This window comes from Ylistrum balloti, unplaced genomic scaffold (assembly GCF_031769215.1).
Source record: "Ylistrum balloti isolate Yb309-2 unplaced genomic scaffold, AGI_CSIRO_Ybal_v1 Utg370844, whole genome shotgun sequence".
Taxonomy (NCBI): Eukaryota; Metazoa; Mollusca; class Bivalvia; order Pectinida; family Pectinidae; genus Ylistrum; species Ylistrum balloti.
This window is the reverse complement of record NW_026782486.1, coordinates 53,622-78,889: the sequence shown is the minus strand read 5'-3', so window position 1 is coordinate 78,889 and position 25,268 is coordinate 53,622. Positions and strand designations below refer to the sequence as shown.

Genomic DNA, 25,268 nt, shown 5'->3' with positions numbered 1-25,268 from the left:
TTCCCTTCCAGTCCATTCACCAGGACCATGTTCCTGTCGACCCTTCTCCACTTTGATCCACAAAAGACTGTCAGAATTTCACATCTGGACATAGACTATATGTAATATCCTAAAATAGATCTTCCCAGCAATAGTAGTTACCCAAACATTTCTGAACTGATATTTCGGAAGAGGATGCTGTCTGTAGAATAGCTGGTTCTTGTCTTTATCAACTCACTCTACCCAATGGTAAACATCTTTACAGGTTGTAGGTGACAACATCCTCTATGCTTTTTGATGTGTTTTTGTTCTCATCAGATACTAGGATAACTGAAGTAGATCTATTAACTGTTGCTTATCACAGATAATTGTTTATTTTACGTCAGGTTTATTGACATGATTGTACTGACCAGACATGCTGTCACCACCTACATGGTTGTCACACTATCCTGTCACCACATACATGGTTGTCACACTATCCTGTCACCACCTACATGGTTGTCCCACTATCCTGTCACCACGTACCTGGTTGTCCCACTATCCTGTCACCATGTACCTGGTTGTCCCACTATCCTGTCACCATGTACCTAGTTGTCCCACTATCCTGTCACCATGTACCTGGTTGTCCCACTATCCTGTCACCATGTACCTGGATGTCCCACTGTCTAGTCACCATGTACCTGGTTGTGAAACTTTTCTGTGTCCACGTACATGGATGTCCCACTATCCTGTCACCATGTTCCTGGATGTGAAACTTTTCTGTGTCCACGTACATGGATGTCCCACTTTCCTGTCACCATGTTCCTGGATGTGAAACTTTTCTGTGTCCACGTACCTGGATGTCCCACTTTCCTGTCACCATGTTCCTGGATGTGAAACTTTTCTGTGTCCACGTACCTGGATGTCCCACTTTCCTGTCACCATGTTCCTGGATGTGAAACTTTTCTGTGTCCACGTACATGGATGTCCCACTTTCCTGTCACCATGTTCCTGGATGTGAAACTTTTCTGTTGCCACCTACCTGGATGTCCCACTTTCCTGTCACCATGTTCCTGGATGTGAAACTTTTCTGTTGCCACCTACCTGGATGTCCCACTTTCCTGTCACCATGTTCCTGGATGTGAAACTTTTCTGTTGCCACCTACCTGGATGTCCCACTTTCCTGTCACCATGTTCCTGGATGTGAAACTTTTCTGTTGCCACCTACCTGGATGTCCCACTTTCCTGTCACCATGTTCCTGGATGTGAAACTTTTCTGTTGCCACCTACCTGGATGTCCCACTTTCCTGTCACCATGTTCCTGGATGTGAAACTTTTCTGTTGCCACCTACCTGGATGTCATATCTTTTTGTCACAACTGATATTGTTGTCCTGACACTGGTAACTTTACCACTAATACCTGGTACTTTCTGTTGAAAACAATGGGGCCAGAGTAACAGGTTTTCTGTTTCAGTTTACTAGAGTTGTTGATTAATAAGGTAGACAAAATCAGTTTTGTTTTGATGATAATATGAGTTTGAATTTCTGCATTGCAGACTGGAGATTTGTTACGCCACAAAATCATCCATCGGCCCGATCGCCAGCTGCTGGTACAACAACATATATTAGAAGGTAACTACAAATTCTTAAGAGTGAAGTTTGGTGGACAGTTCTCTAACACTTCTCTCTGATCTAATTGTTAAAGTCTATCTTAATATTGATCTGATTTGAAGAGTGACAATCAGAAAGTCAGTGTTAGGAACTGTCTACTTACTTATGTTTTTTTGAAGTGTTCTAACCACATTTGCCAAGCTAAAGGACGCATGGAGTTGACAGAACCAACGTTAAATTTTACAAAATGTGAAGTTATATTAATTAGTTTTGCCTAAAATTTATCCTCTCTGTGTATCACTTATATGATATGAAGGATGACATCAAATACATGTTCATGCCCTAAATATTCCACTGTACTGTATTTCTCTGCCTATTGATCATAGAAATCTACACAGGGAGATGGAAACCAAAATTCCAAAATGTTTTAAATAAAAAGAAGAGAATAAGATAGATATTGTAGTTAGATTTATGTAAATAGTTGACACACAAAGTATAAGATAAGATTATTCTTCAGCATGGTCAGCTAGATTTATGTAAATAGTTGACACACAAAGAATAAGATAAGATTATTCTTCAGCATGGCCAGCTAGATTTATGTAAATAGTTGACACATGAAGTATAAGATAAGATTATTCTTCAGCATGGCCAGCTAGATTTATGTAAATAGTTGACACACAAAGTATAAGATAAGATTATTCAGCATGGCACACAAAGCTAGATTTATGTAAATAGTTGACACATGAAGTATAAGATAAGATTATTCTTCAGCATGGCCAGCTAGATTTATGTAAATAGTTGACACACAAAGTATAAGATAAGATTATTCTTCAGCATGGCCAGCTAGATTTATGTAAATAGTTGACACACAAAGTATAAGATAAGATTATTCTTCAGCATGGCCAGCTAGATTTATGTAAATAGTTGACACACAAAGTATAAGATAAGATTATTCTTCAGCATGGCCAGCTAGATTTATGTAAATAGTTGACACACTAAGTATAAGATAAGATTATTCTTCAGCATGGCCAGCTAGATTTATGTAAATAGTTGACACACAAAGTATAAGATAAGATTATTCTTCAGCATGGCCAGCTAGATTTATGTAAATAGTTGACACACTGTAAATAAGATTTGACACACAGATTTATGTAGTAAGATATTCTCCCTCCCCAGTTATAGATCTACTGTTTAATATACCCAGCAATACCACTTCATAATTCTCTCTATAGTATCCACATGCTCCACTTCCTCTCTGCATAAGACGCTGATAACTTTTCATCTTGTCTAATAATGCTATGCTATTTCTTCTCATGCTTACCTGTTAGTCACACATAGGGGTAGCCATAGGTGGCCAATTAAACAAGCACATGTGCTCCCTAATGGGGCACATTTAATTACACAATAACAGATCTGATCCCATTGGTGTAGCCATTATTATTACCAAAAAAGAACGGAAGTCTACAGTTCAGAAAAAATTAATCTTTTAATGTCTACAGCCTTTGAATTTACATAATGTGAATATCGGAGAATAAGACGAAGGAAGTGGATGAAAGGCTATAAAGATGAAAACAAACAAATTGTGCGTGTAAAACACATTATCTTGATATGTAGCAAATTTGAGAACAGAAAACAAAGGTATATGCATGCTGGATGATACCTAAATATCTGGAGCACATAGTTAAAATTAGGACCAGGTGCCATTCAAAGAAGGCAGGTATATTTTGTAGAAGTTTGTCTTTAATCTTGTTTTGATGTGTGTTTTAACATTATTAATGCCTAACTGCCTGCTGCTCTTCTCTAAGTTTGAAGAAACAGGAGTTTTGTTTAAATTACTTTTGTTTTAGAAGACCCTTAAAAGATGGGAATAAAAAAAAACAGCAGCATTATTTGATGAACTACCTTGTTCATAATTGAATAACTGAACTGAAAGTAAACTGTCCTGTACCTTGTTCACAAGTGGATCCTCATCCAAGAATGAATCGGGTGCCGTAGTTTTATTTAGAAAATACACTACTGTGTACTACAGTATAGTAAGAATAATGATTTAAGTTTAAACCCCTATAAGATTGTTTCCTTTCTACTTTTCACAGTGGTGATAAGGAACAAATTACTGTAAAGGAAATGGGATATTTTTCCGATTACCATAAGCTGTGCTGTTGTTTTACATCCCCTTTGGTTATGTTTTAAGTTTTGGTTATTGTGTGGCTATAAGGTTTTGCATGTCTTATGGTTTTGTGCCTTTCAGATACAAAAATAGACCCTTCTCTGCATGAACGTCAACGTCTGTTGAAGCGTGCTCGACTTGCAGATGATCTCAATGAAAAACTCCTTCACAGGCCAGGCCCACTGGATCTAATACGAGGCAACATTCTAAAAACTGAGGATGAAATGCTCACAGATGCTATCACAGGTAGCTAGATCATTAGGGGTTCATAATTAATACAAGGACATTAAATAGGCTCATTCCTCCTGTTTAGCATTCCCAACAATCACCCTTAGCCAATCCCTAAACAGTAGACACAGATTCTATAAAACTACACTTAACAAACTGATTGCATGCTCTCACTCTATTGCCTTCTGTCCTTTCAAATTAAACATCTTTGTATCTAATCAGCGTAACTCAGCCCACTACCTCAACAACTCCTTATTCATACAGAAAAAACACACAAAATGTTAAATATACCATATTTTATGGGTTATAAGCCAGTTTTTAGCATTTTTTCCGATTGTATCCACATATAAGCTGCACCCTTTCTAGTGGTGACCACTGTTGTTGACATTTGATATATACCAATAACAGATAGCGGTAGGCACTTCTTACAAAGCATTACATTTACCAAAATTTGTTGCTATAACAGCCAGTCGAAGGCAATTTATCAAAGTTATGACTGATCCTTTACCGTCTTGATATAAAATGTAAAACGTAAAAAGCTTGGGTGTCGTCACAGATTGTTTACGCACAGATATAGGAACAGACATAACGTACGGTTCACTAAACAATCTCTCCATTGGTGTCTATACTTTTATCTATTAACCAAGACCAAATTCTTAAAGTCCTGTATTTTTTTTGTAAGTTACACGAAGCCTTTCATACCGTAGACAAGTATGGCAGGTGTGCTAGAATTTGACCTATAACCAGATGACCCATTGATCCCAGTATGCAAAAGGCTTTTGTAAACTTCCGCTACGGCTTTGAAGAGACCACAAAAGTTCAAAAGATATAATTGTGATTCATTCTAAAATGTATGATTAATTAAATCTATGAGAATGTTATCTTTATTTCAATTTTGCAAATGACGGTACAAGATGATCTGTTTCAGTCACAAACAGGGGCAGGTACTTGTAAAAAACACAGTACCGTCTCATACTGGTACGCTTCCTGTTTTTTTGGTTTTGTTATCCTGCCGATATTTTTTTGTTCCACATATAAGCCGCACTGGTGTATAAGCCACACCGGTGTATAAGCCACACACATGACTCACAAGGGGAAAAGGTTTGGCTTATAATCTGGTAAATATGGTTCAGTGGAATTATCTCAGTTCCTTTTTGTGCATGGCATGAGTTGGGTTTAATTTCCAAAATTCATCATTCATACCATAATATAACTTAAATAGCTTCCATCTATCAGCTGACTGACATGTTTAAATTATAAACTTTATTTATTTTGCAACAATTATGTAACAAACTTTAAACCCATATTAATCATGCTGTTGGTCTTGATGGAAGTGTTCAAGTTGTTTTATTGAGGGAGGCAATAGGAGTACCCTGGCAAAACCCATGAGGTCGGGTAGATAATCCCTTACCTTTTCACATCCAATCTGAGTGTGTTACCACTGTGCCACCCAACTGACATTGTTGAAAATTGCTATCCTATATAGTTTGCTAATTGTTATCATTTATCTTCTTCAACCTGCTTCCAAGTAAAGCGACTGTCATGATTTAAATCGCAAAACCTTAGTGCTATAAGTTGATATATATTTTTGGCCCTTTTCTTCAGATGGAGTTGTGCAGTTACAAGTTCCTGACAACAAAGATTCCAAGTCTTACCATTTTGTGTTTGATGATGACAGTAGTGAGGGAGCACCGTCTCCTTCCCAGACAGAGGAATCTGGAATGTCGGACATCGGCAGTCCTCCAGTGGTGCCCCCAGCACCTGATCCTCCACCACTACAACTTAAATCACGACAGACAACTATCACAACCCCTACATTCAACAAGATGCTCAATACTCAATCGATTGCTGTTCTCAACACTCCCATTACTTCCTTCACTGGATCCCTGTCTTCATCGTCATCATCCAAGAATGGAAACTCTGGTAATGGCATTAACAAAGTCTCACGACAGAAAAAGTCAAAGCCAAAAACTTCAGCAAAGTCAAAAGTGATCAAATTTCATGAATACAAGGGACCGCCAAGTGCGTCTAAATCGCAAGTGACGTCAACAGTGACATCTACATCGTCTTCTCCACAGAGTTCTGTTAGTACCACTCCACCGACCTCAGAAACCAAATACCATTGGATGCTTCAACAACAACAGCTGTTTCTGCAGTGGCAGTTGGAATTTCAGCAAAAGAACCTCCCGGTACCCGTCACTTTACTTCCACAACAGAAGTCAGAGACGAGTACAACTGTGTCACCGGGACACAGTGTTGCAGGAAGTGTTATTATCACCTCTGCTATCAATAGTCCTCCCTCATTTGCCAGCAGTCCACCCACAGTGGTGCAGGCTCAGGGTGTGGTGCCAGCCCAAGGACTCCTGCCTCCTCAGAATGTAGTTCCTGCCCAAGGGATGTTATCCACCCCCACGGTGGTGCCAGCACAAGGCATGGTGCCCTCACAAGTAGCTACTACTGTAGTTTCAACATCATTACTGCAGTCTTCTACTGTTCCCCATACTGTGATAAAACAGCAACCTGCTCAACTTCAAACTGTGTCACAGCCTCCAGTTCAAAAAGTGCAACAGGTTCAAGTGCAAAGTGGACATTCTATAGTACAAAAATCTGGGTCACAAGTACGTACTCACACACATCCAGTGTCCCAAACTCACCACTCCAAAACTCAGAGCAAGTCCAATCATGTAGTGCAGAAACCATTCTCTAACCTGGAGGACATGAAAGTGGCTGATCTTAAACTGGAACTAAAGAAAAGAAATTTGCCAGTGTCTGGTCCTAAGCCTCAGTTGATAGAAAGATTGAAGCCCTATGTCGATGTAATAATTGGTGTGGCACAGGGATCAGTGAGCACAAGTGTGGCAAATGATAATGCATCATCTTTGGTAAAGAGACCTGTGCCAACATTAGTGAATGTTAAGTCTGTTCCTCTAACACCACTTGAGGAGACTGTGTGTATGCAGTCTCCTCCCTGCTCCCCAAAGACAGAACAAATCATTACCACCACTCCACTTTCACCAGAAATCATGGACATTGCTCAATCAGCACTAAATGCTCAGAATAAGAGTGGATCACTGACTTTGAGTCAGTCCTCCATTCCTATGGCGGTTGACAACTCCAGACCTCCGTCTGTAGCTCCTATGGACATTAACATGGATGTTGATGGACCTCAGGATATTCGCAGATTTTCTCCCACAGATGTAAGTCAGGCTGTAACTCCACCAGTATCAGCGATTGTCACATCGCCCAAGCCCCAGTCACAACCACAACTCCAAGCACAACCCCAACCTCAACCAGTGAAACAAGCCAACTCTCCGCCTGGAGCCACACCACAGATCAGTAGTGAGATCCTGCTACAACAACAACGGCGAATTGCCCAGCTACAGAAGGAGTTAGAGGAGTCCCAGATGAGACTTAAGCTGCAGCAGATGCAACATCATCATCTGCAGCAGCAGCAGCGACATTTACAACAGCAACAAACAACATACCCGACACAACAGCCAGCCTCACCACCACAGCTTTCCCAACAGCCAAACTCTCCTCCACAACAAGTAATACAACAGATAATCCAACAACCAACCTCACCCCCACAATTTATACAGCCAAGCCCACAGCCAACCCCTCCTCCACAGATCATACACACCATAACCTCTCAACCCAATTCACCCCCAATGATCTTACAGCAGCCAATATCACCTCCTCAGTCAGTACAACAACCAATTTCTCCTCCACAATTAATACAACAGCCTATCTCCCCACCTCAACAGCCCTTGTCCCCTCCTCAGATGCTGACCACGGTGAACTTGGGGGATGGTAAGATCTCTCCAATACCTAACAGTGTGGGGATAACCAAGTTGGTACAGATCCCCTCTCAATCTTTGCATTCTATGATTGGTAACCCACCTGTGTTGACCACAGCCCATGGTCTTCAGCTTGCACATCATGGAATTCCTACTGTTATGGTTGCCACAAGTTCAGCATCTGACAACAAAAAACAAGGAACCAAACCAAATCTCACAGATTTCTTTAAAACCCAGTCGCTGCATCAGAGTCTCAACATTGTAAAACCTGGTACATCTACTTCTGGTGCTGTGTTCAAACAGCCCACCTTACTAGTGACCTCTGGTGCCAAGACGATAACACTGACTGCGCCACTCAACGGATTAGCTACCACAAGGTAAGCCTCATGATTCAATATACTCCTTGAGATACTTTAAAGTATCACATAATAATTAGTTTGTTAGTCGGAATACTTGTAACAGTGGTGCCCGGATATGGTACACATAGCTGGAATGAGTTCTTTAAAATGAGCTGCAATTAGCAAAGTTCAACATGAGAGTGTTGTGCTTTCAATGAAAATCTAATGGTCCCAAGAAACATTTCGTATGAAAAATTGTACTCAGTCAAATTGAAAGATATCACAGATGAAGTGTTTGTGTTGTGTTTCAGGACAAGCTCCTTGCCATCTTCTCCTGTAGAGGCCAAACTGTCATTGGGCAGGACCATGTCCAACCCATTCTTTGTGCCACAGAAGGAACCTCCTAAGTATGATGAGGCTGTGAGGAATAAACATAACTCACAACAGGTAAGGTCATAGCATTAAAGACAGAGTCATGATATACAAGGTTATGACAGGAATCACCACAGGTAAGGTATGGGTCAGGGGTCATAATATACAGGGTTATGACAGGAATCACCACAGGTAAGGTATGGGTCAGGGGTCATAATATACAGGGTTATGACAGGAATCACCACAGGTAAGGTATGGGTCAGGGGTCATAATATACAGGGTTATGACAGGAATCACTACAGGGTTATGACAGGAATCACTACAGGTAAGGTATGGGTCAGGGGTCATAATATACAGGGTTATGACAGGAATCACCACAGGTAAGGTATGGGTCAGGGGTCATAATATACAGGGTTATGACAGGAATCACCACAGGTAAGGTATGGGTCAGGGGTCATAATATACAGGGTTATGACAGGAATCACTACAGGTAAGGTATGGGTCAGGGGTCATAATATACAGGGTTATGACAGGAATCACCACAGGTAAGGTATGGGTCAGGGGTCATGATATACAAGGTTATGACAGGGATTGCCACAGGTAAGGTATGGTCAGGTGTCATAATATACAGGGTTATGACAGGAATCACTACAGGTAAGGTGTGGGTCAGGGGTCATAATATACAGGGTTATGACAGGGATTGCCACAGGTAAGGTATGGTCAGGTGTCATAATATACAGGGTTATGACAGGAATCACTACAGGTAAGGTATGGGTCAGGGGTCATAATATACAGGGTTATGACAGGGATTGCCACAGGTAAGGTATGGGTCAGTTATGACAGGTCATGATATACAAATATACAGGTCATGATATACAAGGGTCATATACAGGGGTCAGGTTATGACAGGAATACACAGGTAAGGTATGGGTCAGGGGTCATGATATACAAGGTTATGACAGGAATCACTACAGGTAAGGTGTGGGTCAGGGGTCATAATATACAGGGTTATGACAGGAATCACCACAGGTAAGGTATGGGTCAGGGGTCATAATATACAGGGTTATGACAGGAATCACTACAGGTAAGGTATGGGTCAGGTGTCATAATATACAGGGTTATGACAGGAATCACTACAGGTAAGGTATGGGTCAGGGGTCATAATATACAGGGTTATGACAGGGATTGCCACAGGTAAGGTATGGGTCAGGGGTCATGATATACAAGGTTATGACAGAAATCACCACAGGTAAGGTATGGGTCAGGGGTCATGATATACAAGGTTATGACAGGAATCACCACAGGTAAGGTATGGGTCAGGGGTCATAATATACAGGGTTATGACAGGAATCACTACAGGTAAGGTATGGGTCAGGGGTCATAATATACAGGGTTATGACAGGAATCGCCACAGGTAAGGTATGGGTCAGGGGTCATAATATACAGGGTTATGACAGGAATCACTACAGGTAAGGTATGGGTCAGGGGTCATAATATACAGGGTTATGACAGGGATTGCCACAGGTTAGGTATGGGTCAGGTGTCATATTATACAGGGTTATGACAGGAATTACCACAGGTAAGGTATAGGTCAGGGGTCATAATATACAGGGTTATGACAGGAATCACTACAGGTAAGGTATGGGTCAGGGGTCATAATATACAAGTTTGGTTTGGTAACAACAGGTAAGGTGTGGTACAAGGGTTATGATATACAAGGTTAGGTTGGGTTACAACTGGTAAGGTGTGTGACAGGGGTCAAGGGGTCAAACTATCTTAGGTAAGATGATAATGAGTTACACAGTGTCTGGCTATGGAAAGTCCATTATGTTTGATCCTTTGAGATCTACATAGATGTGACTTATCCAGGATAAGCAGTAATTGAGTTCATAGGGCTGGATATTGGGTAGAAATGTAAATACTGCTAGCTCTGGAAAGGTACCCAAAACATACACAAATGTACCTAGGAGATAAAACAAATACTTAGGTAGAAAGATTGCTTAAATTGACTGGCAAGTTGCTCCAACAACCCATCATACATATGTAGCTAGAAAGCATGGCAGACCAAGAGAGATTAACATGTGCCAGACATCTCCATGATAGAACTGCTACCAAAGCTGAAAAAACAGCAAGGGCTGTCGTAGGTGTTCTTAAAAATATATCTGACAATGCACATGTATGAACAGCATGCATTCACAAGGTACATCCTCTCACATTCCTGTGCTGTTGCTGTACCTACCATCTCAGTGACAGATCAGGGTACTTCTCTGTAGTGTATAGATACACAGCCCCGCGCTGCGATCTCAAAACACACTGCTTTATATAAACTAATATTGGAAAAAATGAAAAACATCATAAGAACTTGTTCTTTATCAGTCTGACATATTTCTGGAAGGATTCCAGTAAACTGAGTGTTTCAAAGCTTCATAACAAGCATTATATAGGATCAATCTTATGCAGAAAGGTAGCAATATTCTGGTAGGTTAACTTTGGTACAGAACAGGTGCTCTGATAGGTTAAATATGGTACAGAACAGATGCTCTGATAGGTTAACTATGGTACAGAACAGGTGCCCTTTTAGGTAATTATCGTACAGAATAGGTGCCTTGTTAGGTCAACTACGGTACAGAATATGGACTCTGTTAGGTTAACTATGGTACAGAACAGGTGCCTTGTTAGGTTAACTATGGCACAGAACAGGTGCTCTGATAGGTTAACTGTGGTACAGAACAGGTGCTCTGATAGGTTAACTATGGTACAGAACAGGTGCTCTGATAGGTTAACTATGGTACCGAACAGGTGCTCTGATAGGTTAACTATGGTACAGAACAAGTGTCCTGGCAACTAAAATGTTTATCTAACAAACTCATTATTTAATGTCATTATTTAGTTTTATAATGATTGTCATTTTGTGTGCTATGCCTATCAACATGAACAGGTAGCTGTAGTAGCTATATGTACACCGCCTGTGACAGGGGTGATGCACATGTTGTGGACGAGATTGCTCCTGTATGGTTCATCAATATGCTGAGTGGGTACCATTAATGATGCTTGGGTATACAGTGTCTAGCCAGCACATTACCTGATGGAAGGCTAGCTATTTACACAACATTACATACAATTGGAGAGAAGAGTGAAAGCAAATGTGCAAGTACTCTTCTTTAATAGATCAATAAGCTTCCTTTGAAATATTGCAGTCTTTTGCAATGTTGTACAAAAGACCGTTTATGTCTTGAAGTCAATTTGGGTGTTCACTTCCTGGCTGTTAAAATTACATAAAAGAATCATCTTTTCTCTTTTATCATTTGTATTTAAGAAAAATTGATCAAGAGCATTTGGCTGGCCAGCTGATAGTTTGATTGTTCAAGTCTTGTGTATGTTGGACTGCTGTTATCTTGTTCACATATCATCATTAAAAGATAGAAATTCACATGTAACTGATGTGTATCAAAAGAGGGGGTTGTTTTGTTATAAAAGCTACCAACTATGATTCTATCACAACATTCAGTTAGTCATTTTGAGTGAGAGATGATACAGCAGGGTTGGAACCTTGAGTTTTACACTTGGATCAGAATTTGTTACCAATGATGTAATAAACACCAGCTTAATGTTTTTATACTGAAATTAATACAAACCTCTTGGTCTGAACCACTGTCAGAAGAACAATTTATTTCCTAAGTTTGTCCTGAGTTGTAATTAATGTCTGGCTGTTTACAGGGATCGGGAGCAACAGAGCTGAATAATGGTACAGTACCCAACAAAATTCCAGTGAAAAGTCAAGCCATGGACGATGTTTTGGAGATACTCATCCGAACCGGGGGTACGATTATATTGTGGACATCAGACATACTTCTTGTACTTAAATAGTGATGTTATGTTTTCAACCAAATCTCATTAAACATTACAAAAGTTCCCCATGTCAATTTGTAGAGATATTTGGAAATCAACAGCGTATAAATGTACTGGAAAAATGTTTTTATTCTCACTTCATTGTCTCGAGACAAGTATAGAGGGATTAAAGATTAATAAAGGTCATACAGTCAGGTTTAATATCAACTTTCAGAAAAAGTTATTTTTTTTTATACATTTCTTCTGAAAAAGCACTTCTAACACATTATTTTAATGCTTGTTTGCACATACATAGAGTTTTCTTTCAAAACATAATGATCCCACAGTGTTGACCGAGGGGCCTGATCATGGAGTCCTGGGTCAAGATAATTGTACACTTTTGGTGTACCTGTAACAGCAGCTATAGAAATTCCATGTGAGCTGCCATGACTGCTCACCTGTTATTTAGAACAGAAAGCTTCACTTAACCTTTTTTTTGTGGGTAAAGATAATAATCTGATAACTTTTATTTCCCACAGAATTGCCACCAAGTGCTGCGCAGGAACCTCCTCCAACACCAAAAACAACCACACAGACCGCTACTATACCAATTAGTGTGTCACAGTCGAGTGTCTCCATGACAACCACAACCACCACAACTACAGTGGCATCATATGCTGTGACTAGTTCAGAACAGTATACTGGATTGTCGTCTTCTTTCACTGTGACTGCTCCACAAGACACTGTGTCTGATAATGTCACATTGCTGCTGAACAGCCCACAACAAGTGTCATCACACTGCGTGAAGCAGGAGAGTTCTACACCACCTCCACTGATGGTAGCCAATGTGTTGTCACCAGACACAAGTACTCATGACCTGCTGGATATAAATGACTATATGTTGAACCAGGATTTAAACTCAATGGATTGGACTTCTGACCAATCCTTCACTTTAGACTTAAATGACACAACTTCAATGCATATGCAGACAGACCAAGAAATGAAGTGTGATGGAGTTAATGACTTCTTAAATGTGCCATTGTTACAGGGTGGCAACAACAAAGTGGCACCCCACGGGTCTGAACCTGACCTGACGGGGCTGGGACTAACAGACCCAGACAACTGTGCTAATAATCAGATGGATGTGTCCGACTGGTTGGATGTGATCATGCCCAGTACAGGGTTGACCCCACTCAGTGCTAATCCACCTGTGTCATTCCCCTCCGATCCCATCCTCACCCCCAAGACACAGCAGGAGGTACTAGAACTATTCAACTTTGATGATACAGACTTCAACACTCCTACAGATCTACACAGTGGTATCAACTGGGAAAAATTAACAGAAACAACAGGTTCTAGTTAGTAGAGGGTGTTAACGCTGGTCATAAGATTGTGGAGAGTCAACACTAGCTCTAGAGAATGAAAAGAATGCCAGTGCTGGCTCTAGAGAATGAAAAGAATGCCAGTACTGGCTCTAGAGAATGAAAAGAATGTCAGTGCTGGCTCTAGAGATTGAAAAGAATGTCAGTGCTGGCTCTAGAGATTGAAAAGAATGCCAGTGCTGGCTCTAGAGATTGAAAAGAATGCCAGTGCTGGCTGCTCTAGAGATTGTAAGAAGTGTTAATGCTGGCTCTAGTGAATTTAAGGAGCATCAGTGCAGACTCTAGAGATTTTAGGTAGTGTAAGGGTCAGATAAAACTGTATTAATATGTTATGAAGCTCATATTGAAACAAAATTTCAACAATGAAATTTGAACAAATAATGAATGTGGTGCTTATTGTAAGTTTGGACCAAGACTTTCAAGTAAGACAGGTGCAGAAATACATTTTTTAAAATCTTTTATATTAGAAAGGCAAGATGGGGAAAGATTTATATCTGAAAACTGTCAGAGGAAGAAAGAAAGCACTGCGTATATTCACCAGATGGACTGATATCTTCAAATATATACAGATATATGTACAGATGAAGCCATTTGTTGTACATACAAGTGAGCATGGACAGTAATTATATAAATAAGCATTTAGTTTTTTTTAAACAATAAAAAAAAAAATTGCATATTGATAACTTAGCTATTTGCAGTGCTGGTATTGGTTTGTTGTAAGTGATATTGCATTGTTTCCTTTTTTTGTGAATTAGATAATTTTGTGAGAAGAGACTTTTCAGACCATACACGTGTATTTTTCACATTACTAGTAGCACTAACACCAAAACTTTCTGGTTGAATGTGTCCCCATGTAAGAATGTCACATTAATCATTTGTCTGGTAATTACAATGCCTCTGTCACGTGTTGTGGGTCCATTCATATCGGAATGTTTAATTTGCACTGATTGTCTTCTCTGTGACAGAGCCACTGTGACTAGCAGATTCTCCAGAAAACATGTATGTAATTGTTTTAATTTTTGTTTCATTTTTCAACTCATTGCTGTGTTCGAATGCATTCCATCCCAAGAGAAAACATTTTCCTTATTTCTCCTAAATTAAATTATTTATTAATAAAAATCCTTATTTATTATTTAATAAATCTTATCCGCAAAGTGGAGCTACCAGACAAGTTTGTAATATTGGGGACCATATTTCATACCAACATGAACCAAGCAGTGTAAGCGTTTATTTCCTGGAGCCGACTTTTGTTACCATGGCAGCCAATTTGAATGAAAGTTACCCTTAATGTCAGACATGTGTCTCTGCCTTAACAGTATGTATTGTAAGTCCTTTCATCTTCAAACTTTAAAAGATAATATCAAGAAATATTTGTGGGTTTAAAATGACTGCCATGGTGTGAAAGTTTGAGCGGCTGCGACCAGACATGTCGAGGGCACAGTATCCAAGACCATATTTACATGAGAATTGCATGCATATGTATTTTTTATAAATAGGAGAATGTGAAAACATTGATGCCTGGTTGAGATATAGATTTAGCTAACTATGTTGATGAGAGTGAGAATGATCTATAAATACATTGTATTATGTAGATTTAATGAATGAAACCATTAGCTTGAAGAATCTCAAATAAAATTGATAGGTAAGCACTAGGTATTTGGACTCATACATTCCCCCATTCCCTGGTACTACCACTTTGCATCCATTACCATGGCGATTGTAACCACTGGCCAATCATGGGGCACATCACTTGTTATCTAGATCCATTACCATGGCGATTATAACCACTGGCCAATCATGGGGCACATCACTTGTTATCTAGACACCAGCCAATGGCAAGCTTAGCATTCTTCTCACTCCATATGCTCTCAAAGTGACATTTTTCTTCCTGGTTCATTATTAAAATTGAAAATATAGATATTTGATATTTCTGTGGCATTGAGAATGTGATGTATATTCAGTGGGGTTCTCATCATGTGTCAATAACATATGGCCCAACATTACAGCGTTGACAAGTTTTTTTTTCGTCAAATTTCTCTCCCTTCCATTATGTAACAGACACCTTTAGGCAGTCCTTTTGAAGTGTACTGTAAAACTGAAATTTGCCAAGGTCAAAGGGACCACAAAATATATTCCACTTATCCAGGACTCGATAAAGGTTCCATTTTAGGACTTCTGTCAAGGGTAACCCCATGAAAATCCACGCATGGTTATGGCATTAATGCAGTTATCTCCCTTTATAATCTTAATTTAAAATATATATTATGTTTTATAACTTCACCACAGTACACAGAGCCATATAAGTGTGTGGTGCTGCCAGTGTGCAGTAAATTATATAACCTTTAAATGTGATTTCAAACTTGTAGATAAAAGTAGTGATCAAAACAAAATTTAGATCTGTAAACACTTACTTCACCATTCCTAGGTACTAGGGTTAACATTACCTATAGATATATATGGGAGGGGTGTCGTTGGAATGGTATTAGTATGAAGCTCTGTAACTATATTTATCAACTTTATAATTCTGCTGATCAAATAACTCATCAAATAGAATTTTTATGGTGTGTTTTAACATAAAACATTTTATAGATTTCCCGTAACAATAAGCTCAATATAATTGAAATTTTAAAATATCTGTTTGAAAGAATCAAATTTCTTGTTGATTTTTTTACCTTAGTACAGCATATGTTGTAGTGTTTGAACTAGATCATACCACAATGCAGGCAAATTCAATTGATTGTAGATGGATCATGTTCACATCTAAAAGATAGATAAGAAATTTTATATCAGGAAAGGATTCAAATAGAATTTTCTCATTCAAAATCTATGGAGGTACTGAGATGATAAAATCTATTGTACATATATACAGTTTCTAATCCAGGTGTGTTACAGGTGTTAACTTGAGATCTTCCTACAAAACTACCCATGTTATTTGTGTTACATACTTGTTTTATGTACTACATCAAAGCCTATACACAGTCATTATAGGTCAAGAGATTGAGATTCCCATTTTTAAACATTAAAGTAAGATTCTTGTTGGGAATTTTTGAGGCTCCATGGTTTATCATAGATTTAACTTCAACTGTTACAATCAGGTTTTAATTTCAACTATTGGAAGAGGATTTCAGGTTTTGATTTCAATCGTTTGAGAATTTCAGGTTTTAAATTCAAACGTTAGAGTGCTTAGGTTTTAACTACAGCTATTAGAAGAATTTAGGTTTTAAATTCAGCCGTTGCAGGACTTCATGTTTTTTAATTTCAACTGTTAGACAAGTTTTGGTTTGAATTTTAATATTTAAAGGACTTTGGATTCATGAATTTTTTAGTTTTATTTTACTTATTTCAATTTTGGTGAAAAATAGCTGAAAATATTGTAAATTTTTTTTACATGTGTGATGGTTCAGCACAGAGAAAGCTATCTTAGTGTTATATTGTAGCATTGTGGTTAATTACTTATTTTACTCATTCACATCACTGTAATTATGCAAATTAGGCATCTTCTATTGTTAAAAATACTGTTGATTTCTTCTTTATTCCTAAATGGATGATATTGTCTTTCACTGTTGAATGATATTAAGAAAATTTTGTGGGAAAAGACTGTACTGTGTTCAGCGGTTTCACTGAATCACCAAAGAAATTAATACAGTGTATTATGTTGTGTTAAGATAATTCTTGCCGTTAATGAAATGATGGGAAAGCCTAAAATCATGTATATACTGTAAGCAAACAGAAACATGTGTAGGAGAGTGAAATAGTAAAATTTTATGTATAAATAAGTAGTTAGGTTTGAGTTTAATGAATCTGATTAGAACCCAGTGATAAATATTGTTTAGAGATAAATCTGATTAGCACCCAGTGATAGATATCCTTTACTTTAGAGATAAATCTATGGCCTTCCTCACTGTGTGTCTATAAACACTTGCTTAGGATGAAAACTTCTCATCACTCAGGGAGACTTCAGGTTTATATGATTAGTAGTATCAGTTTTGAAAAGTGAATTAAAATTCATTTTGAAGTTTTACATTAACATGGTTATATATGATAAAAGTAGGACTGTTGATCCTGTATCGTATAAGAAACTGTTTGATCAGGTATTCAATATGTAATAAGATGTAATTAGGCCAGCAGACATACATACAGGTGAGCACTGGGGGCATTCAGTGCTGACACTGTTAAGGGGACATAATGACTCAACAGGTAGATAACAGCTGAAATCGAAATTCATTTGAAGACCACAATTCCTGTGTTTATCACCTGTTAACAGTAAAAGAGGAAGGTCATATTAGTTTATGTATCTAGTCAGTCTGACCAAATCCTATGTCTTTTGTGACCACTGGTCAGCTTGGATCTGCTCACAATTGTCAGGAGGAAACAACACCATCATTTTGCTGTTACATCATGTTGTATGTGCCTTATTGCATCTGTGAACATATCTGTTGTAGTTTGCGTTTTTTGTTATTTTGTTCAATGATTTCATTGTTAAATAATTATGTACCTTTTGGAGAAAGCAAACTATCTGATAGGAATGAGTCAACAGCACTGTTCATCTCTCTGTGTCGATCAGCTTTCATGGGAGACCAGTATACAGCACTCGTCATAGTTGTATATGTGTTGTATCAGATAGGACAACCCTTCAACAGAGGTCTTAATCAGGCATGGACTTGCTTTCTCCATCAGGTACATGTGTCACATGTGACCTTGAGACTATAGTAATTACACACATATTTATTATGTTTTTCTCTCCATATATATGTGGTCATATCATTGGTATTTGATTGGTTTGTACTAGGCCGGAGACATTTATATTTCCCCATGTGCATGCGCTGTGTCTTATATATAAGCTGTATGGTTGAATATATTTTCTTATGAAAAGTAATATATAATTTAAGACAGTGATAGTATTAGAGCTATAGATTGTTACACACAGGCCTGTATAAATTAAACAAATTTGCAGTGTGCTCCGCTTCTTATCCACATATTATTAACCTGTGTGAATCAACATTCGAGTATATCCTATTTTTATTGGTTGAATCTTGCATGTATATACAATTTATACACTTTGAAGAAAAGTGATAGCAGGTTTTGAAATTTCCATAAAAGCTGTAAAACTATAACCCTACATATATAGTTCCCTCATCCACAAAATACCATGTTTGACTTCATACTCGTACCATGTCTGTGCAGTTTGGAAAAGTTCCTTGTGCTCTAAACTGGTTATTGTCATTGCTTTATACAGACTTCAATCATATCCTTTATCTCAACCATTTCTGTTATAATTAAGATAAAGGCAGTTTTGGATGAGCTGTAACTGTATCTCAGTCTGACCAAACCATAATATTCATAGGTTCTTTAAATTGGACTTTGAAAAAATATCTATGTTTTACAATCTAAACTTTTCCCTTTTTTGTCTTTAATTATTTGAAATGAAAAAAGAAATTGATTATTTCATAAACTTTAAAATTGCCAGATAAGTAGTGAGAGTGTTTGGAAGAAGATATGGCGTTAATACCAATATTGTGTGGAGGGAACACTCACTGTCCCCTCACTAGTACAATATTGTGTGGAGGGAACACTCACTGTCCCCTCACTAGTACAATATTGTGGGTAGGGAACACTCACTGTCCCCTCACTAGTACAATATTGTGGGTAGGGAACACTCACTGTCCCCTCACTAGTACAATATTGTGTGGAGGGAACACTCACTGTCCCCTCACTAGTACAATATTGTGTGGAGGGAACACTCACTGTCCCCTCACTAGTACAATATTGTGTGAAGAGAACACTCACTGTCCCCTCACTAGTACAATATTGTGTGGAGGGAACACTCACTGTCCCCTCACTAGTACAATATTGTGTGGAGGGAACACTCACTGTCCCCTCACTAGTACAATATTGTGGGTAGGGAACACTCACTGTCCCCTCACTAGTACAATATTGTGGGTAGGGAACACTCACTATCCCCTCACTAGTACAATATTGTGTGGAGGGAACACTCACTGTCCCCTCACTAGTACAATATTGTGTGGAGGGAACACTCACTGTCCCCTCACTAGTACAATATTGTGGGTAGGGAACACTCACTGTCCCCTCACTAGTACAATATTGTGGGTAGGGAACACTCACTGTCCCCTCACTAGTACAATATTGTGTGGAGGGAACACTCACTGTCCCCTCACTAGTACAATATTGTGTGGAGGGAACACTCACTGTCCCCTCACTAGTACAATATTGTGGGTAGGGAACACTCACTGTCCCCTCACTAGTACAATATTATGTGTCGTTTGACATTCCACAAGTCATATATCTGCTTTTTGCATTTCAGAAATTCATTTCTATATACAGTGTTCTAATAGTAAATAATCAGTAACTTCTCAGTCTCTCAGTCATCGACCATACTTTTGTTTATAAACGAAGTACTTAACTGTGTATCGGACCCTTACATATGGATATCTAAATGACATAGAATTTTCTGTATTAACATTTATTCTGCTTTTTGTCAATAACATGTGCCAAAAGTTTCTGTTATACAATTTTATATGTTGATATTAAGAACAAGTTAACTGTTTTGTATGTTGATGTGAAGGAAGTCCTTCAGGAATAACAATGCTGCCTTGGATTGCCCAATTGGGAGATAAAGACAAACATAAAAATTGGGAGATAAAGATAAAGATGGTTTCAATATCTTTATCATTTGTGTTTATGTAAAAAAAAAAAAAATCTTAGGATTTAATATGGATGAATGACCTTTCATTTTTTTTTTTTTTTTTCTCCAGGTCTTTAAACCATGATAAGAAAACTTATCTCCCTTTGGTGTGAACTCTTTAAGGTAGTATTTATATGATAAAAGAAGATTATAAGATACCTGGTAAGGTTGACTGAATTAGAAACCATTCAGATGATAATGTTCAAGTGGCTCAGAACCAATTTGTAAATATGTTGTGGTGATAAAAGAAATGCCCAACTGATACTGAGAAATAGCTATATATTTTGTCATGTTATCACAGTAGTGTATGCTTTAAGGTGATTTTGGTTTGATTTTTTTTCTGCACCAACAGTTATTGGTATCTTGGAACATGTTGAGTCTTGAACATCAGGCAGATGTGACACTACATGAACAGAGTGTTAATTGAACTAGATTATGTTCACAGTACTTGTCGGGTAATGCTTGTAAGATATCACCCACTCATGAAGGCACTATGATATATAGATTTTGTAGTTAACATGTTAATGTACTTCCAAGTATGTTATAAAATGGCTTCACATCAAGAAATGATTCCAATATTTTAAGCAAAAGTGTGTTGAGAGCCATTATCTTTCATAAGAAATCTCTGAACATCAGTTATGTAACACCTATTTGTACATTTGTTTTTAGCATCTGTCCAACGACATATCAGTTATTTCTTTATGCATAATAGGATTCACATGTTCCATTTGAAGAGCAGGAAGGGCACGTAGGGAATCTCGCCTCACAGCTGAAATATCAAATTCAAATTCATGTATTTTACTTAAAACTTTAATATATAAGATTTTATCAATTGTAACCCGACCAATACTTTATGGCACTGTCCTGGCCCCTTGGGCCTTGGCCCCTCCCTCTGCTGTCCCTTGGTTGGGCCTGGGTCCCTCTGCTGCCCTAGTCTGTGTGGCCTATAGCAGTTTTACTGTATATACATTGACAGCTCTGTACATGCTTGATACCACATGGATCATTAGACCCAACTAATAAAGGAGAGCTTGATGTTACTCTTCAATCTCGTCTCTTTGTTTTTATTCCTGGTATGTAGATTTACTCTTTTACCTCACTTGGCCCAAAGGGCCAATGATATCACAGATGAAGCCCAAAAGAGTGTGTGAAAATAATGACCTTGACTCATATTCAAGGTCACAGGGGAAAAAATTGTTATAATCTTCAATCAATTTCATTTCAGTAATTTAAAGGCCTAGAATATTTATATTTGGCTGTTAGGTTCCTTTGATGAAGCCCAACAGCTGCAAATATAAATCAAGTCTTCAAAGTCACAGGGGTCATTTTTTTTCAAACATTTTAAAGCAAATGACCTTGAACCATATCAAATGTCAAAGGGGTTAAATTTGTTAAAACATTCAAAAGACTTCTCATTAACCAAAGCTTTAAACTTCATGATGTAAAATCGTTTTTTAAAAACATTGAATACCAGCTGATTAATTCAGGCCCTTTGGCCCTCTTGATATTACTGGTATTGGGATTCTCAATGTCAGTACAGTAGAATGGTTGATTCTTGAAACCTCACTACCATAATTTCTGCAAGGAAACTGTTAAGTTCTCATAAGAGATTCTTACAAATTTAATAGCCTTCCTTTGTGTGTTAAGCACTGAGGCTAGAAAAATTTAATTCTTAAGTAAATGGTTACAATGTTTGTTAAGAAAAACAAAGGAAGAAATTACATATTAGTAAATTATAAATTCCAATTCATTATCAAGGAAAGGGGGCCAACTATATACAGAAGAATAATTCACTTTCAAAAAACAGAGAACAATACCATGTTTCTGCTTCATCAACAAAGCTGTAATATAAGTCTCTCCACATAAGTAATGTCAGGTTCCTGAATGAGAACAATGTCAACAGCAGGCATCTCCTGAAATACAGCCTAAAACATCCCCAACTGTGAATTTCCCTGAAAACATTTGTAAACACTTGGCTGGAGGAGGAGCAGATGTGTTACTATCAAGAAATGTAAAACTCACAAGAGGATTGTCAGAAGCACACTTTTCATGCACTGTAATGGACAGATGTACCTTTTTAATAGTTGCTTGTATTGTACATAAAGATTGAAAGACAAATGAAGAGGATACTGTGATGTCTATGATTTTTAAATATGGCCATATACACACAGACAAGTCTTGTTATTTAAGAGACACGAGGCTATCAATATATCTGAAAAGTGAAAGTAAAAGACTTGGCACCTCTTTCTGACATTTCATGGTAAGCCTTCCATAAATTCAGCCTGATATGAAAACATGAGGTCAGGCTTGAAAGGAGCTATTCATTATTTTCACAATTTCGTCCTTGGTATATTCGCTTCAAACATACATTTCACGAAACCTGCCAAGCATGATTCATACCAGATACTTGTACAGCTGTTTCTTTGAAAAGAAAACTCACTTGACCAGATAATGGATATGTTCCACTTTTTATAGAAGATGGATTTTTGAGGAGCTTAAATTAAAATATAGTTTAGAACTGTTTGAAGTTGATAAAAATCTATATTTCTATGAATTGCACTTGTAAAATACACATTTTACAAAAGGCTGTTTCCCTGATATGATCTTACAACGACAGTAAGAAGTGGATAGATTGGTTGATTAACTAGACGATCCTGTAGTAAAATGTTTATACCCTTGGAATCCTACATATTAACAGGGAACAAAGTATCTTTATCATTACAATAACCGGTAATCTGGTGAGGGTAACACCGACGTTTAGGAACCTGATATTAACACGTAGTATCTTTATCATTACAATAACCGGTAATCTGGTGAAGGTAACACCGACGTTTAGGAACCTGATATTAACACATAGTATCTTTATCATTACATTAACAGGATGATTGTAACACTGAGGATTTCCTATGTTATTGAACAAAGAATAGGAAACCAAAATCAAACAAAGTATAACATCTCGTTCAAAATGTCCCCTCTCAAGAATCTACGACATTGATTCTTAACTTTTCGATTCATCAATGCGATTCAACGCTGGAAATCGTACGTTGTAGAATCAGTTTTCCTTCCCAAAGTGAAAGTCTCGATGTTGATCAATTTGTTGCTAATGCATGCAATAATAAAGAAATCCGTTTCCTTAGAAAGGATGTCTCTCTAGAATGAACCTGTTGGAGGTTTTAGTTATGTCATCGGCAGCTAAATGTAAGAGAGAGAACAACCTCTTCACATTTCAAATCAGGTGACAGGTTCGGTATCTGTTAAATTATTCTTAATAATGGAAACACTTTCGAAATAGGGGTTTGACTAACTCATCTACAACGATCTATTTAACATACTGCACTAACGGTAAAAGGCTTGAGCAGCTGGCTGTCAGAACGATTCACAAGTCTCCATATTTAGACTGAAACGATACCTGTAATTAATCAAGCATTAGTTGTAAGGTAGGGTTATTTAAGGTCAACGTTGAGATTTAATAAATATAAAATCGTGAATGTAATGGTATATCGGACGAATGTTTCTAAAACCTTCCTGGGCAGAGATTCCTAGGGACATATCGGACGAATGTTTCTAAAACCTTCCTGGGCAGAGATTCCTAGGGACATATCGGACGAATGTTTCTAAAACCTTCCTGGGCAGAGATTCCTAGGGACATATCGGACGAATGTTTCTAAAACCTTCCTCAACAGAGATTCCTAGGGACATATCGGACGAATGTTTCTAAAACCTTCCTGAACAGAGATTTCTAGGGCATATCGGACGAATGTTTTTAAAACCTTCCTCAACAGAGATTCCTAGGGACATATCGGACGAATGTTTCTAAAACCTTCCTCAACAGAGATTCCTAGGGACATATCGGACGAATGTTTCTAAAACCTTCCTCAACAGAGATTCCTAGGGACATATCAGACGAATGTTTCTAAAACCTTCCTCAACAGAGATTCCGAGGGACATATCGGACGAATGTTTCTAAAACCTTCCTCAACAGAGATTCCGAGGGACATATCGGACGAATGTTTCTAAAACCTTCCTCAACAGAGATTCCTAGGGACATATCGGACGAATGTTTCTAAAACCTTCCTCAACAGAGATTCCGAGGGACATATCGGACGAATGTTTCTAAAACCTTCCTCAACAGAGATTCCGAGGGACATATCGGACGAATGTTTCTAAAACCTTCCTCAACAGAGATTCCTAGGGGCATATCGGACGAATGTTTCTAAAACCTTCCTCAACAGAGATTCCGAGGGACATATCGGACGAATGTTTCTAAAACCTTCCTCAACAGAGATTCCTAGGGACATATCGGACGAATGTTTCTAAAACCTTCCTCAACAGAGATTCCGAGGGACATATCGGACGAATGTTTCTAAAACCTTCCTCAACAGAGATTCCTAGGGACATATCGGACGAATGTTTCTAAAACCTTCCTCAACAGAGATTCCTAGGGACATATCGGACGAATGTTTCTAAAACCTTCCTCAACAGAGATTCCTAGGGACATATCGGACGAATGTTTCTACAACCTTCCTCAACAGAGATTCCGAGGGACATATCGGAAGAATGTTTCTAAAACCTTCCTGAACAGAGATTCCTAGGGACATATCGGACGAATGTTTCTAAAACCTTCCTCAACAGAGATTCCTAGGGGCATATCGGACGAATGTATTTAAAACATTCTTGAGCAGAGATTCCGAGGGACATATCGGACGAATGTATTTAAAACCTTCTTGAGCAGAGATTCCGAGGGACATATCGGACGAAAGTATTTAAAACCTTCTTGAGCAGAGATTCCGAGGGACACCGCCCACAATACTACTACAGGTGTATTATTCAAGATGATGTTTACCTTTAGCACAAACAGCGATAGAAAACTGTATTTTCTGTTTC

The 25,268-nt window shown here is 38.2% G+C and overlaps 1 protein-coding gene across 1 annotated transcript in view; it reads left to right on the top strand.

Moving 5' to 3' along the window:
• Window positions 1–21,432, top strand: part of LOC132559043 (myocardin-related transcription factor B-like) — a 48,476-nt gene extending 27,044 nt beyond the window's left edge. The window contains exons 5-10 of the mRNA XM_060223651.1: window positions 1,515–1,590; window positions 3,818–3,982; window positions 5,570–8,138; window positions 8,411–8,546; window positions 12,189–12,291; window positions 12,839–21,432. Coding sequence (XP_060079634.1) covers window positions 1,515–1,590; window positions 3,818–3,982; window positions 5,570–8,138; window positions 8,411–8,546; window positions 12,189–12,291; window positions 12,839–13,662 — 3,873 coding nt within the window. The 3' untranslated portion in view covers window positions 13,663–21,432. The remainder of the gene's footprint in view (window positions 1–1,514; window positions 1,591–3,817; window positions 3,983–5,569; window positions 8,139–8,410; window positions 8,547–12,188; window positions 12,292–12,838) is intronic.
• Window positions 21,433–25,268: the final 3,836 nt, after the last annotated feature.